This window comes from Bufo bufo, chromosome 6 (genome assembly GCF_905171765.1).
Source record: "Bufo bufo chromosome 6, aBufBuf1.1, whole genome shotgun sequence".
In the NCBI taxonomy this organism is placed as follows: Eukaryota; Metazoa; Chordata; class Amphibia; order Anura; family Bufonidae; genus Bufo; species Bufo bufo.
This window is the reverse complement of record NC_053394.1, coordinates 118,549,811-118,567,615: the sequence shown is the minus strand read 5'-3', so window position 1 is coordinate 118,567,615 and position 17,805 is coordinate 118,549,811. Positions and strand designations below refer to the sequence as shown.

Below are 17,805 nucleotides of genomic sequence, written 5' to 3'. Positions count from 1 at the left end.
TACACTGAGAGAGGACCTTACACTAAAACCACAACAAATTCAGTTTTTGCTTGAAAGTTTGCGTTTTATCTTAGAGAACAATTTTTTCATCTATAATGGCCACACATACCATCAACGCCGGGGGACCGCGATGGGTACGAAAGTGGCACCGGCCTTCGCTAACATTTTTATGGGCCAATTTGAAAAAACTTATATCTACGATAACCAGAGGAAGGAAATCATATACTACAGAAGATATATAGATGACGTCTTCATCATCTGGGACGGAAATGAACCCTCAGCACTAGAATTTTGCGAAAGCCTAAACAAAACAGACTGGGGGATTGCCCTTACCCCAATTTTTGATAGAACTCACATAGATTTCCTAGACATCTCTATCTCTATTACAAACAACATCCTCACAACAAAAACATTCTTCAAACAAGTTGACACAAACAGCTACATACACTACAAAAGCTTCCACCATAAAAAATGGCTACAGAACGTGCCATATAGCCAATATAAACGGGTAAGACGCAACTGCACAGAGGATTCAGACTTCAAAAAACAAGCAAAAATTTTACAAAAACGCTTTATAGAAAAAGGTTACCCTAAAAGACTCATCACAAACGCATATAAAAGAAGCATCAAAAATACTCAAAAAGAATGTCTGACCAGCAGCAAAAAAACTGAAAATGAAGGGACCCAAATAGAAAGACATCTCAACCTTATCACACAATACAATACATCTAACAATGCCATACGCACAATACTCACAAAACACTGGCACATCCTAAAACAAGATCCCTATCTCGAAAAATACCTACCCAACAAACCAATAATCACATACAGAAGAGCCCCCACAATCAAGAGCACTGTGGCCCCAAACAAACCAAAACATAGCATGGGAGAAGAAAAGGGCACTATACAGAATAGAATAGGCAGTTATAAATGTGGCAAACGACGATGCCTTTGTTGCAATATTATTACACATAGAAACACAACTTTCTCATCCACAAAAAACGGTGCCACTTTCAAAATCAAACACCATCTGACATGCCAGAGCAGCTATGTCATCTATCTTATTGAATGCCAATGTGGCCTCCAATATGTGGGCCGTACCACACAGCCACTACACTGCAGAGTCAACCAACACAGATACAATATACGGAAACAGAATATAAAACATAGCATCTCTAGACACTGTATGACCACAACAGAAAAAGACAAACATGCAATAAAAATCACACCTATTGATTATATACCCACAAATCCCTATAATAGGTTCAACAGCCTCCAAAGAAGGGAGGTCTTTTGGATATTCCAACTGGATACCCTAACCCCCTTCGGACTAAATGAGATCAGCGAAACCATTCTGTAAAACCAAATACCCCACTCACACCTCACAGTAATAACGGACACACGCGTGAGCGTATATGTACGACGTGCGCAAAAATATTGGCTACTAGATAAATATATTTTTACCACTACAACTCGTTCTTCTCAGATCCCCAAAAATTCTCTTGCAAACCCGAATCTCTCTTTTTTTTTTTTTTTTTTTATATATAAAAAATACTTGTGCGTCTGGACCACCATAAATAGGCCATCGAGACCCACCCCTTTAGTCGCAAGGCCCTATGAGTAGACCTACCAGTGACTATATATATATAAATAAATGAATCAATAAAATCGATAAATATATTATCCTATAAATAAATAAATAAATATATTATCTTATATACACAGACTCATACGAGGTGATACAGCCCCCGTCTCCCACTCTTATTGGTAAAGGGTTATATCCCCGCCAGATGGCTGTCCACTACCACCATTATTATTTATTATTTATTATCTATTATTGTTCATTATTATTATTTTTTAACATTATCATTTTTTTTTTTTTTTTTTTTAATTTTTATTTTTTTTTTATCTATTTTATTATTTTTCATCAATTATTTTTCATCAATTTTTAATTTTTTTTAATTTTATTATTATTATTTTTTTTAATCTAATTACCCAATTAATTTATTTGGTATTTTCCATCTTTTAAACCATTTTTTACCTTATGCTCACTCTCATTTATATGAACCTGTACGTGTGGGTTCTTTACCCCACACATACACTTATATATACATACACATCCTTTTATTCATTCCCACATGTCCCGCATTCTGCATGCCCCGCACTTTTTTGTATCTATATACATAAATTCCTATTGTAGGCCATTGCACTCTCTTATATACTTCTGTGATCACACTGCCATGCCCGCATAAAAACACACTGTAGTGGCTGAACTAGCGCAACACTAACAATACACACCCTCCACAAGACATCGCAATTGAAACGTAATACTTATGGCTAGAAGTTCATAGCTCCGCCCCTGTATTACGTCACCGCACCCACAAACGTGACGTCAGGAAGGTCCTCGAACGCTACACTAAAGCGGCACCTAACAGACCAGCTAGGGTCGGCATAGCAACCATACAAACTAAACCAAAAATACCATACCTGAAAAAGAATATATCTGAGAGACCAAACCAGCGCTATACAAACAAAATACACCGCCCACAAAACATCAGAGGTGATCGGTGGATGTCACCACTGGAAGAGTCGTAACTCCGCCCACAGATTACGTCACGAAGACCGCACCCACAAGAAAGACGTCAGCAAGGTCCTTCAACACATCACTAAAGAAGGCACGCAGCAGACCTCTTGTGGGCGGCATATCAACAAGAGAAACACGTGCATTCATGTCTCCGCCCCCCCTCCACCCCCACGCCCCCCCACGCCCCCAGAGGCCGAATTATCACGCCCAAACAAACAGAATAAAAAGTCATAATGTTCACACCCACAATGTAATGACATATTGTCCTGAAGAAGGGGGCAGTCCGCCCCTGAAACGCGTAGACCAATATAAATAAAGACCCACTTTATTTTATCTATTTGAGTCCTGTCTTCTGCAGCAGCGCCGCTTTTTATAAGGTTCATTTTTTATACCTATCCACTATTCTCCATACCCCGGATATCGTGCTCCACGAAAACGGGTAAGAACCTGGGCAGCAGCAGCAGTCATTCCCGCAAGCTGGACGGGCTTTTACCAGCATAAGCGATTCATAGGAGTTGTGACTCATCACAACCCAATACGGTAAGCACAATCAGTGCATTGTTGTTTTTAATATTATCATACGGTTCTACACACGAGGCGCTGCCTCCTGTCTTTCTCCTTCTCTTACAAAAACAATTGATGTCATTTTAGTTGCATTTGGTTCTTTAAAAAGTCCTTGTAAGATTTCATTCTGAACACAATTACAAATGTACACTAAATTCCCTAAAACCCTTTACAGCATTGGGGGTTGAATAATTTTGAACACAACTGTAGTTATAATAGGGTCCAGTAGCTTCTGCCAAGGTGTCTGACATGTTGAAGAAAAAGTAGTGATGCCTGTTTCAGATCTAGCTGAACTAGTAGATGAGAATCCTGAGTAGATACCCCCACCCCTCATTAACCCAGAATTACCTTATCAGGTATTTGATAAGGGGTTTTCTAAACCAGGCAATTCCCTTTAAAAGTGTGACAATTAGATGCTAGGATGTTTAAAAAATGCAACCATAATTTTTTAAAATCAAATATTAAAGAGGTTTTCTGGGAGTACAATATTGATGACTTATCCTCAGGATATTTCACCAAAATCTGAAAGATGGGGGTCCAACCACCAGCACCCTCACCGATCAGCTGTTTGAAGAAGTTCGGGCCTCTTCCTGGGCCAGTGGCATCACGTTCGTTGGTCACATGGCCTATGTGCATCTCAATCTCATTCAAGTGAATGGGCCTGGCCTGCAATACCAAGCACAGCCTCTATACAATGTATGTGAGGAAGCCACAGCACTCACTAGGGTGCCACAGCCTCTTCAAACAGCTGATTGTGGCGGTGTTGGTTGGGTGCTGGACCCTGACTCATCAGATATTGATGACCTATCCTGAGGATATTCTACTCCCAGAACTCCCCTTTAACAGCCCATGTGTATATTATTTCAATAAAACGTGGGTGGATGATTGTCAATCCATCTATTCTGCTTCCTGTCTTGACTCAGTTGGAGCTTCACACATTGCACTAATCAGTTCAATTTGCTCTTCTGTGGGCAACTTTATTAGGACCATCAAAAGAACAATAGAGCTGTCATACTTTTATCCTGAATTCTACATCTACTATTATCATGAGCATTAGCTAGCAGATAACATTTTCCCCTTGCCAATGGTAAATTGCCAATGGTTTACTGATCTATTTAGGAGGTCATATAATAAGGAAAACATTTTTTTATTTCCTTTTGAGTGGCATAGTACTGCCAAAATGAGAAAGAAAAACTGCCCGAAAACTAAAAAAATAAATAATTATGTTGCATTCTAGGCATTTTGTATCACCAGCCCTTTGGAAAACATAAATAAAACCATGGAAACCTAGAAATAAAATATTTAGTTGCATTTGGAGTTTGTAGAAACATGGTGGGTGGTTCCTTACGTTGTCTTTAGATTGCCAAGGTTGCCTTTTATGCTGGAAAACACAGACAGAGATTTATATCATGAAGAGTAGGCATATAAGTGCCCACAAGGGGCAGTTAGGGTAGAAAACTCTCACTCATTCTTCCGTGAAGCCACATACTGTATGTATAACTGGTTACTCACACGTTGGCCAGAATGAGGACACGGCTCTCCAGTTTCTTCTTGCTGTGTACACAAGGAAACATAAGTAATGCAATGTAAAGCACTTCGATATCTTTCTAGACTTTGCTTTACAGAAGCCAATTTCCTTTGATATACAGACCTGTCATGAATTCCTCCCTCATTGACTGGGATGTTATTAAGATCTGTTAGCTTCAGGAAGTCCTCATTGAAGTAGTAGAGCTGAAGGATACAAGCGAGGAGGAAGGAGGACGGAAGTAATATCCCAGCAAACAGCTCCACAGTGCTGTACTGCTCCAAACCCAGGTCTCTCAGTCTGACCACAAATATTAGTTTGGGAGAAGCAATGGTCACCAATCTTAAATGCAGCCTTGTATATTGTACATTGTGCAATTTTACAGGTGTATGACTTGTACAGGAAAGTGCTATTCAATAGGGTTCTATATGAATATATGCCTTGGTATGATCCTTTACCAAACATAATAGCATTTTGTCATATGAGAGTCAAGAAATTCACCTTTTATTGGTTCCCAAGTATATTACTATTCATATGCAGTAGTGACCAAAATGTTTGCAACCCGTATTACCATGCTATATAAAATCCCCATTTTCTCACCCCTCCTCTGACATTCCTAGGATCTGAAGGAAAAATCCAGAGATGGTCTTGAACTGGTAGACATAGACAGCAATGAGAACCACCATAGAGTAGGAAACCACTGTGATCCAGAAATACTTTAGGATTCTTCTCCACAATTCATAATGAATCTGCAAATTATCCAGGAAAAGCATTGCACAAATTTACACAGTCCAATGTATTACAAGTGCTTGTAATCCAAAAATGTAATTCAAGTGGTTATCTAGACATTTCTAAAAAACGCTAAAATACAACATACCGCGCACTACCTTCTCCACTACTAGTCCTATCTAACCCTGCCAGAACTAGACCACTATCGCGTATCAATACTTGAATCAAGTTTACCTTGCTAACCACCAACGCGTTTCGGACAATGCGCTGTCCTTTGTCAGGGAATCAATCTGGCACTTAACGATACCTCCCTTTTATACCACCTTAGTTTGCCTGCCTTAACTCTTCATGTGCCACATCTTACTTTCAACCTCTTGTTCTTCTCATTATGCCTACATGTCTCCCATGTAATCAAAAGCAAATAACTCTATTTCCACATTTAGACCCTTCAGTGCCTCTTTTTGTACGTCCAATGTAGACCTTGTTACAGGGGCATATAATTGCATATATTACCCCCCGACTATTGCATGTTATGTATTCTCTAATATCATATACATATGAACCGTCTTTGTTCTGTATCTGGAATAGTTTTTTGTTTGTTTTTCGTGATTTTTTTACACCCCAGGCAATTTTTACATAGAAAAAACCCATTTGGTAAATTTTTATTTTCCATCTTTTTATCACCTACTGCTGTACATTCTCTTGTAGATGCCACCATATTCCCTATATTTCTTGCTTTTCGGTATACAAACTTTGGGACATCTGGGATATAATCTCCAATTACCTTGTCCTCTTTTAATATGTCCCAGTGTTTATTCACAATTTTTTTTTTATATTTTGTCTGACCATTATATGGTATAATTATAGATGGAATTCCTGCCTCACTTTTTTCTGCAAATCATGTACTTTCTTATCTACTAAGTCTTCCAATAGAGTTTGTCTATTATGTTGCTCTATTTCTGTTTTTCGTTTTATTAGTATTTCTTTATTATACCCCTTTGATTTAAATCTTTTCTGCATATATTTCTCTTCTTTTTTGTATTCCTCTGTCTCAGAGCAATTCCTTTTAATATGCAAAAACTGGCTCCTAGGTATATTATCAAGCCATCGTGGTAGGTGGCAGCTTTCCTTGGAGATAAAACTGTTGGCATCTGTAGGTTTATTAAATGTTTTGGTACAGATTTTTTCTTTTTCAATGTAAATAGTGAGATCTAAAAAATGTATCTCTTTTACACTATAACTCGGTGTGAATTCTAGATAAGTAATTTTTATTCATCTCTTTAAAAAATTCAAAAAGTGTTTTTTCTCCCCCTCCCATATAAAAAGCACATCATCTATAAAACGCTGCCATAGGACGAGGCCCGTCCAGCTCTCGCCATCCAGGTGTATGGTCATATGTTCCCACCACCCTACCTATAAATTAGCGAACCCCGGTGCGAACCTCGTCCCCATTGCGGTACCCCACGTCTGAAGATAAAAATGAACAGTATACATTCCCCTATGTATTCTATCTGCGGTTTCGGCATCTCACTTTTATGTAAAAAATATTTAGCTGTCTCGCAATATTTTTTTTATATTTTTTACATAAAAGTGAGATGCCGAAACCATATGGTGGCATCTACAAGAGAATGTACAGCAATAGGTAATAAAAAATGCCTGGGGTGTAAAAAATCACAAAAAAACAAAAAACAATTCCAGATACAGAACAAAGACAGTTCATATGTATATGATTAGGATATTAGAGAATACATAACATGCAATAGTCAGGGGGTAATATATGCAGTTATATGCCCCTGTAACAAGGTCTATATTGGACGTTCAAAAAGAGCCACCGGAGGGTCTAAATGTCGAAATAGAGTTATTTGCTTTTGATTAAATGGGAGACATGTATACATAATGAGACGAACAAGAGGTTGAAAGTAAGATGTAGCACATGAAGAGTTAAGGCAGGCAAACTAAGGAGGTATAAAAGGGAGGTATCGTTAAGTGCCAGATTGATTCCCTGACGAAGGACAACGCATTGTCCGAAACGCATTGGTGGTTTGGCACTTGTAGAGATCCGTAGCTCGGATACTGACGTCACTAGGTTGCTCCACATGAGCGCAAGCTTTCAAACTCATCAGTACGGAGAACGCCACCGGCCGGGGCGTACTCCTATGAAAGAGATACCAGACCCACAATAATCCTGTCATCAAGCCTGCAATAGGAGCTGAATAAAGATCACGGAGGAAGAATCAATAGCAAGGTAAACATGATTTAAGTATTGATACACGATAGTGGTCTTGTTCTGGCAGGGTTAGATAGGACTAGTAGTGGAGAAGGTAGTGCGCGGTATCTTGTTTTTTAGCATTTTTTTGTGAGGCATCCCTAGCAGCAGGTATTGCGGTACTGCAGCACACTACTTAGGGAGCATCAGCGCCAGTGGATTAGCATATATTTATCTAGACTTTTGAAAATGGATGGCCTTTCTTTAGGTATTAAATCTGTGGGGGTAAGACTAGCTAGATCAGCTAGAGAGCTTGGACTAGAGCTACGAGGTCTCCATTGTTTACACTGGTCTATACTGCACAATGTCATACTTTTCGTAGCAGCTACACTTGGTACTATTGTTTGTGAATGGCACCTTTGTAATCAATGTCCAATAGTAGGGCAAATAAATACATATTCCATCTGTATGACTCTGTATGTGGGTGTTAGTAAACTGCAGTAATGACAACTCTGCTTTTGAGGGTGCTCACTACTATAGTACAGGGTTCCAAGATTTTCGGTATCCAAATGAATGATTGCCTAGTGATCAACTGGAAGAGCTGAAAAATCTCAGAAATGGCTCACCCTCAGCAAAGGTGCCGCCTGTTTGTGCAACCCAGTTTTATTTACTTTGTTTCAAAATTTTAAGAAACTGCCTTCTTAAGCTGGCCATACACATTAGACAGAAGTTGGTTGACGGTTTAACTTCAGTTGAGCAAACGATCATCTGGTGAACAATGGTTTCACAGACACGGTCATACACATTTTAGTCCATATTGGTCATTACAGTTGTTCAAACTGCCCATGCATGTTCAATGAAATTGGGTGATGGATGAAAGATCTTTCTGGGATCATTCTTTCAAAGGAGGAATTTTCGCCCACGAACAATTGTAGAACAAAAGATCTTAAGTCTGATTAACTGCCAGAGTAACTTCCTTTCAAACAATGATAGTCTGTTATTGGTTGGCTAAAATGATCAATCTTGTTAAATTTCCACCGACTAACAATCGTTGTGGTTGAAATTATCCATTTGGATCAACTTTAGACTAACATGTATGGCCACCTTAAGAGCTTAGCTTTCAGATTTGAGTCAAAAGTTGCCCTCACCTTGTACAGAGACACGCAGAACAGGAAAAGCACAATGTAGAGGATCTTATACACCACAACCTTCCCGCTAAAACTGATGACAAAAAACATGGCACCGCAAAAGTAAATCCAGTACTTCACGAGTGTACCCCGCACCAAGGAGCCAACTACTTCCATGAATGCGTTTGGAGGCTCCTCGATTTCTGCATGGAACAAAATAAAAATGAAATAGCATTTGTGAAATTATTAAAAACTGTAAGGTGCCCATTGACTATAATCATGACGTGTTTATTAAGTATTGCTAATTTACATTTCTGGATGCCAATGCACATTCCTGTTGAATATTAGCCACCTTTTAGCTACATAAAATATATGCATATTCACTTTTAGTGGCATCTTACCATTAATTAGGACTGATAGGTTATATGTCAGGGGTGCCCAACCTGTGGCCCAAAATGCCATTCTGTTCAGCCCCCAACTATCAGACTGGCACTTGGGGGGGGGGGGGGGGGGATACGTTAAGCAGTCTGAAAGGAGAAGACTGATACTGTTATGCCTAGTTTGGACCATCACTGGTATTCTCCATTTTGAATCCCTGTGTCATGCGCCACCCCATAAGGCCTGGTGCACTGTGCTTTAGTTTTACTTTGATTTCTGCATTAAAGGGGAATTTCTATGTAAAACATTAATTATATATTAATAGGATATACAGTACTATAAATGTCTAATAGGTTCAGCAAGCCAAAAAGGTGGAGACAAGGTTGACTGGTGGCCAGGCATGTGTGGCTATCTCCATTGTGGTTTATGGAAGTTGTGAAATGCTCAGTTGTTTCACTAACATCCATAAACTATGATGTCGATATTTACAGACACTTCATCTCAAGGGATCAGGAAATTACTCTTCATACACTTCTAGTACTCCCACCATTTAGAAATGTAGAGAGCAGATAGTGTGGATAAGCCATAAATGTCTCAGATGGGCATACCTCTCAATTGCGGTCCTTGGGAGTGGTACAATATGTGGCCTTCAGACCAGAAAAGATTATGCATCTTTGTTATATGTGAATTATCCCAAAAGTCATACACCCTATGAGCAAGTGATGATCAAGTCGGGTACACCCACTGCAGAAATTCATGGACCCTGTTATATCTAGGCCTCTTTATATTGTTTTTAGGTGACTGTAAGGATTATTTGGTATGGAACCACTATGTCAACCAATTGGTTTTACTTTGGGCTAAACCTAAGAGTGTTATCCTAGCAGTCCCCTGGTATTCACCCTTTAACCCCTATACAGGAATTTGGAGTTTGCTGCATGGGAGCCACCAGGCTGCTACCTCATGGAGTAGTCCCAATGTGGTTGACAGGTGACCCACAGTGGTCACACTGGTGCAAAGCACCGAGAGATCAGGCAAAGCTCGTAGTCAGTAACAGGCTGAGGTCAAGGCAAGCAGCTAAGGTTTAAAAGAGTAATAAGGCACAGGTCAAGTCAGGCAGCAGAGATTCAGAGTCAGAATTCAGGCAGAGGTTGGTACACTGGCATACAAACAGACAGAAAACCTTTACGGGGACTAGCATGCTAGAAACCTTTTGCTCAGGTACCTTTCCAGAGGGGAAGGTGTCTTAAGTACCCCAGGGTGACCAGCCATTAGCTGGTGAAGATTAGGGTGTGTCCTAGTTGGCCCTTGAAGAGCTGGGGAGAGCATGCATGCCCTTCTGGCAAGCAGGAGAGGACAGGCTGGCAAGCACAGGCCACATCCTTCATGAGGTAGAGACAGTAGCGTAGCATGGGGGGGGGGGGGGGCAAATTGCAGGGGCGCCAGGCAGCCATAGGCCCTCAAATAAATGGCTGGGTTGTTATGGAAACCTGGTGTAAAACTGTGTATGTGGAGGCTGGAGGACCTGCGAGCTTCTATTGGCTAATAAGGATCATGTGACCAAGCTTCTATTGGTTAATGCATTTTTTGGGAATATCTCAGGAACGGTACATCATAGAGAGCTGAGACCCGGTCTAAAACCTTCCCAGAGACACCTGATGTACCTGTGTGCCAAATTTCGTGATTGTAAATGCGACGGTGCAGATTCCTTTAGCGGACATACACACACACACACATACACTCAGCTTTATATATTAGATAATGTGGCCCCTCTGTATAATATATAATGGTTCCCCCTGTATAATGATTATATACAATGGCCTCCTCTGTATAATATATAATGGCCCCTCTGTATAATTATTATATATAATGACCCCCCTGTATAATTATTATATATAATGACCCCTCTGTATTATTAGTATATATAATGGCCAACTCCGTATTATTATATATATATATATATATATATATATATAATGGTCCATTATATATTATAATAATAATAATAATAATAATAATAATAATACATAGCGGGCCATTATATATCCTAATATTACAGAGGGGCCATTATATATTATACAGAGGGGGCTATTTATATATATATATATATATATATATATATATATTAATAATACAGAGGGGGTCAGGCATTATTTATACTATCCATATAGAGGGCATTATACATTTGGGCACTACGGGGGGTCTTTTATCTAGTGACACTACAGGGGACAGTTTAATACAGGGTACACTACAGGGGGTCATTATAACTACATGGGGCACTACAGCAGGTCTTTATAAATACTTGTACCACTATTGGACGCATTATAACTACTACAGACACTATAGGGGGCGTTATTACTACTGCGGGCTCTTATTGGGGTATCTTATAGAGGGGCCTTGTTACTGCTGGGGGAACTATAGGAGGCCTTATTTCTACTAGGGGCACTATAGAGGCATTCTTATTGAGCACATATTAATGGGGTTGCTATTGGAGGTACTGTAAGGTAGAGTTCCTCAACTCAAGTCCTTCTGGCCCACCAACCAGTCATGATTTCAGAATATCCTACAGAATGAATACCTGTGGAAAGTCCTGACGCACTAACACTAATTATATCATCTGCTCAATACTAAGGAAATCCTGAAAATATGACGATCAGGTGAGCCATGAGGACTGGAGGTAACACTGCTGTAGGGAATGCTATTACCATGGAGGACAGTTTGGGAGCATGCCCTAGGTGCTGGCAACCCACGCTGCGCCGCTGGTTAGAGATACTTGGTTCTCCAATAGCTTGACCCACTGCTGGTGGGCAGAGAAGGGCAAATGGGTCCAGATGGCCAGAACAACATAAGGACCAGCTGGGTGAGTAACACAGCCCCTATGTATGCCCAGAGGAGTAGTACAGCAGCGGGCATGGATCGCCAGCGTAACAGTGACCCTCAGGTTGAAGAAAATAAAACCACATTAACTAGGGAACGAACAGAACATTTACATGCTGCCCTCATTTTCACCTCTCCACCTGCAGATCTTCCAATTCCCAGCGTCTCCTTTGTCATCCAAGATGGCCACAATGCTTCTCATGCTTCCTGATGCACACTGTACATTTGGTAGTCTAAGACCCTTCCAGCTTATTCAGCTCTGCTCTTGGATTGGCCAGCACTGCTCACATAAGGCAGCACAAAGTGTCTTGACTATCAAATGTACGGTATGCATCAGGTGGTCTGAGAAGTATTCTGTCCATCTTAAATGTGAGGAGAGGATTATGGGAATTGGCAAATCTGCAGCTGAAAAGATGAAAAGGAGAACACCAGGTGATTCCCCCCCCCCCCCCTCCCTGTTCATATGAATATTTTTTCTTCAGTCGGAGAGCTGCTTTAATCTGTCCCACTGGAAGACTGTTTTTTGGGCAGTCTGGTCCCAACAATAAATTCTTTTATGAGAAGAATAGACATCTCAAGAATAAAATAATAAATAAAAAAATGTATGATAATTTTACGAAGTCTGACAGCTTTTGGTACTTGCTGTATAAAGATTTTTTTTATCCATTATGTATAATAGCTAAAAAAGGACTTTAGTGAGGCCTACTAACCACTTTCCTCCACCAGAACCTCTTTTAGTGATTCCATGTCTCCTTCCTGTTGACGTTCTTTTAGATTCTGCCTTAACAATGTCCAGAAGACAAAGGCATAGAAAATCTTAAAAAGAAAAATGCCATGGTTAACAATAAGTAATTTTACACACACAGGTAAAAAGATATTTTGTTTGTCTCACCTTTAGTCCAAGATGCACACATGGCATAGTATAAGGCTTCAAGTCAAAGTCAATAAGAACAGCTGTGGGTATTCCAGGGAATAGTTCTTCTTGGGAGATATTGAGACCAACAAAAAAATTCTGGACCACTAAAATGTTGGCATAAGAAGCCAAAAACGGTGCGCTTAGCATGGCATAACGACGCCTGTCCCGAGTCATCCAAATTATGCATGACCATATTAATAAAACAAATGTCAGCCAGTTGTTGTGTGTGATGCTCCAAACCTAGAGAACAAATGCATCTCATTTAAACCAAAGATAACACTTAGACTAGCAATAATTACAGATAGAACACATGCTAATTCCTGATAATTCATTAAAGACGATGAGCAGAACAAAAACAGCCCTTCAGTGTACATTAGAAATGTGAACAGCAGGCTTTATCATCTTACTTCTAAGCTGAGATATGCTGGTTTGAAGTTGTAGGCCTAATGGCTGAGGAGACATTCTCATGACAACTCTACCTGTTCTGGTTTCTGTCAGATGCAGTATTGTCAAAGATACTCTATTTGAATCTAGTATACCACATACATTAAAGGGAGATTGGTGGCATATTGCAAGGATTTGTCACCATTGTCAGATAGGTGCTGGTCGCACCCCTTGGACCTGCTCATATCTACAGAACCGGGCCCCCAAAGCAAAGGAGACTGCAGCATGCATAGTTTGCTCTCCATTCACTTCTGTGAGAGTTACAAAAATAGTGGAGGGCGCACACTTGACTATTTTCAGAACTCCCATAGGGTGAATGGAGGGTGGTCGTGATTGCTCCTTTATTTTGGGGGCCCCATCCTAAAAATTAGATCAGGTTCCAGAGGTGGGAACCGCATCTATCTGACATTGTCTGAGATGAGACAACCCTTTTAATGTCTTCACATATACCCATATAAATGTCACTATTCAAACCTGATAGGAAATATAAGGCTACTTTCACATCTGGGTGATATTTTTTTTAAAAAGTTTTAATTTGTAGTTTAAAGAGTCTTCTTTGAGTTTCTTCTATTCATCTTCTTTAAAGGGAGTCTGTCAGCAGTTCTGACCATGCTAAACCCTGGACCGCACTAGCTGAGGAGAGAGTTACAAACCTTTTGTGGAGCTTTTCTCATCAGGAGTAGTGTGAATATGAACTATTATCCTACGAGGCTCTGCTCCAGCATGTGCCCTTAGCTTCACTGTGAATTTCTCTCTGCATTGAGATGCTCACAACCCCTCCCTGTTGTGGTCTACTTGTTGGATGATACAGTTGTCACTCAGAGCAAAGGGGAGGGACTGTGAAGCAGCTCAATGCAGAGAACCCTTTACAGTGAAGATCTGCCCTGTGTTCTTGACAGAAGCAAAATCTGGCAGAATAAAGCTCCATATTCACACTACTCCTGATGAGAAAATCTCCTTAAAAAGTATACTTTTACTGCTCTCCCCAGTCCCTAACTAGCGATTCTGTGGGCTGACATACTCCCTTTAAAGGGGTATTTCTATGGTTGAGATTGAAATAACCACAGTAAGCTATGGCCGGGTATGGCCAGACCTATGGAAAAATCAGAGGGGGGTGGTAGTCTGCTGTTTCCTTAACTCCCACAGGAGGGAATGCAAGCTACTCTAACAGCCAAGCATGGCAGTCTACACTGTTTCCATAATTTGGGAGTTATAGAAGCAGTATAGTTTGCTTTGTTATGCTGTTTCCATAGCTCCGATTGAATGCTGAGCACCTCTCGCTCAGTCATTTCTGTAAGTCTGCCTACTCTGGGTCATTGCTTACGTTGGTTTTCCCATCTTGACCATTCAATAACTATTTAAAATCTAATGTAAAATAACTGAATATTTGTGACCAGTTTATTAATTTTAATCTACACTTGCACTACTATATACAAATCCACTTTGAGCATGAAACGCCATCTCACCATCATGACAATTAAGGCACTGACGTAACTCTGCCTCATGATAAACTGGCCAAGGACAGCCATTCCACTTCGCTTTGACTCTGCTGGAGCGATCTCCTCTGCTTCCTCCTTCTCTAAGTGACATGAAACACAAAATTGATTCTTTAAAAATACAGCAAGCAAAACACTGAGAAATAGAAACATCTACAAATGTAAAACAATTTATGTAAAATGTTTATACAAACCGGATTCCAAAAAAGTTGGGACACTAAACAAATTGTGAATAAAAACTGAATGCAATGATGTGGAGATGGCAAATGTCAATATTTTATTTGTAATAGAACGTAGATGACAGATCAAACGTTTAATCCTAGTAAATGTATAATTTTAAAGGAAAAATAAGTTGATTCCAATTTTCACTGTGTCAACAAATCCCCAAAAAGTTGGGACAAGTAGCAATAAGAGGCTGGAAAAAGTAAATTTGAGCATAACGAAGAGCTGGAAGACCAATTAACACTAATTAGGTCAATTGGCAACATGATTGGGTATAAAAAGAGCTTCTCAGAGTGGCAGTGTCTCTCAGAAGCCAAGATGGGTAGAGGATCACCAATTCCCACAATGTTGCGCAGAAAGATAGTGGAGCAATATCAGAAAGGTGTTACCCAGCGAAAAATTGCAAAGACTTTGCATCTATCATCATCAACTGTGCATAACATCATCCGAAGATTCAGAGAATCTGGAACAATCTCTGTGCGTAAGGGTCAAGGCCGTAAAACCATACTGGATGCCCGTGATCTCCGGGCCCTTAAACGACACTGCACCACAAACAGGAATGCTACTGTAAAGGAAATCACAGAATGGGCTCAGGAATACTTCCAGAAACCATTGTCAGTGAACGCAATCCACCGTGCCATCCGCCGTTGCCAGCTGAAACTCTACAGTGCAAAGAAGAAGCCATTTCTAAGCAATATCCACAAGCTCGGGTGTTTTCACTGGGCCAGGGATCATTTAAAATGGAGTGTGGCAAAATGGAAGACTGTTCTGTGGTCAGATGAGTCACGATTCGAAGTTGATTTTGGAAATCTGGGATGCCATGTCATCCAGACCAAAGAGGACAAGGACAACCCAAGTTGTTATCAACGCTCAGTTCAGAAGCCTGCATCTCTGATGGTATGGGGTTGCATGAGTGCGTGTGGCATGGGCAGCTTGCATGTCTGGAAAGGCACCATCAATGCAGAAAAATATATTCAGGTTCTAGAACAACATATGCTCCCATCCAGATGTCATCTCTTTAAGGGAAGACCCTGCATTTTTTAACAAGATAATGCCAGACCACATTCTGCATCAATCACAACATCATGGCTGCGTAGGAGAAGGATCCGGGTACTGAAATGGTCAGTCTGCAGTCCAGATCTTTCACCTATAGAGAACATTTGGCGCAACATAGGAAGGTGCAACAAAGAAGGCCCAAGACGATTGAACAGTTAGAGGCCTGTATTAGACAAGAATGGGAGAGCATTCCTATTTCTAAACTTGAGAAACTGGTCTCCTCGGTCCCCAGACGTCTGTTGAGTGTTGTAAGAAGAAGGGGAGATGCCACACAGTGGTGAAAATGGCCTTGTCCCAACTTTTTGGGGATTTGTTGACACCATGAAATTCTGATTCAACATATTTTTCCCTTAAAATGGTACATTTTCTCAGTTTAAACTTTTGTTCCGTGATTTATGTTCTATTTCTATTCTGAATAAAATATTAGAAGTTGGCACCTCCACATCATTGCATTCAGTTTTTATTCACGATTTGTATAGTGTCCCAACTTTTTTGGAATCCGGTTTGTAGATCTTTAAAGGGATTTTCAGGACTTAAAGGCTATGTACACTTTTGTGTGTGCTTTTTTCCGTACAGAGCTGACATGCCTTTGGATTTCCTGTCTTTTCCGTCAGACCGGCAGCAAACAGACTCCTTATTTCTGCTCTCTGACCTTATAAACACTCATTACAGCTAAGTTCTTTTCTTATTGATAAGAATGGGGCTTAAATAAGTGTTTATGACCTCTCAGTAGTTTAAAAATAAGGCTTATTAGATGACCAGCACAATTTGAAAGTGAATGTACCAGTCACACAGCTAGAAAAGCTTAACCCTTTGTGACAGAACAGCTCAATATTTCTAATAAAGGCCAATGGAAAAAAATATTTTTAGCCAAAAATACATACAATCATAAAAAAAAATTGCCTCCGAATGTGTACACAGCCTTTAAATATTGATGACCTATCCTCTGGAGAAGTCAGCAGTGTCAAATCAGTGGGGGTCCGCTTCCTGTCACTCCCACGCTGATCAGCTGTTAGGACAAGGGTTGCGGCCTCTTTTTAGTATACCAGGCACAGCGGCATACATTGTATAGCTTTCTATTACAGCTCAGAGCTCAATCCTATTCATTTGAATGGGAAGGAGTTGTAGAAAGGCCATGTGATCCATGGATATGGCATCACAGGGCAAGAAATAAGCCACATTACTCACCCTACTAGCGAGGTCCCTTCAAACAGCTGATCGGTGGGGGTGCTGGAGTTGGACACCCACTGACCTGATATTGATGAACTATCCTGTAGACAGGACTACGATATTTAAGTTCCAAAGACCCCTTTAAACAGATATACTGTAACCTTGTCTTGCAAAAATGTTTGTATTTAGCATGTGCATACAGACAGACAAAGGGCATGGGCTAGTGAGATTTCTGGGTGAGCACAGGGTAATAACCAGAAACATAACTATAGGGCTTATTGCGACAAACTGACCTGACACCACTATTTTTATGTCATCTTCAAGGTATATAGGCAGAGAGAAATCAGTATGTGCTTGCTGCACTTCACACTGAAGCAGAGGCAATTCTTGCCACCCATTAGGCATCAGATATTCAGTCTAAAAGGTAGGGAAAAAAAATGGCAATTAACATCTGGCAAAATCAAAACGTATAATTGATGATACACACCTTAATGCAGTTTTCCAGGACCCCCGC

General features: G+C 40.3%; 1 protein-coding gene across 1 annotated transcript in view; it reads right to left on the bottom strand.

Moving 5' to 3' along the window:
• Positions 1-17,805, bottom strand: part of LOC121003882 (piezo-type mechanosensitive ion channel component 2-like) — a 124,138-nt gene that overhangs the window by 59,061 nt on the left and 47,272 nt on the right. Inside the window, exons 11-19 of the mRNA XM_040435822.1 lie at positions 17,585-17,708; positions 14,814-14,926; positions 12,880-13,143; positions 12,698-12,803; positions 8,757-8,938; positions 5,274-5,422; positions 4,800-4,973; positions 4,661-4,702; positions 4,497-4,529 (exon numbers count right to left, since the gene is read on the bottom strand). Of these exons, the coding sequence (XP_040291756.1) occupies positions 4,497-4,529; positions 4,661-4,702; positions 4,800-4,973; positions 5,274-5,422; positions 8,757-8,938; positions 12,698-12,803; positions 12,880-13,143; positions 14,814-14,926; positions 17,585-17,708 (1,187 nt within the window). The remainder of the gene's footprint in view (positions 1-4,496; positions 4,530-4,660; positions 4,703-4,799; positions 4,974-5,273; positions 5,423-8,756; positions 8,939-12,697; positions 12,804-12,879; positions 13,144-14,813; positions 14,927-17,584; positions 17,709-17,805) is intronic.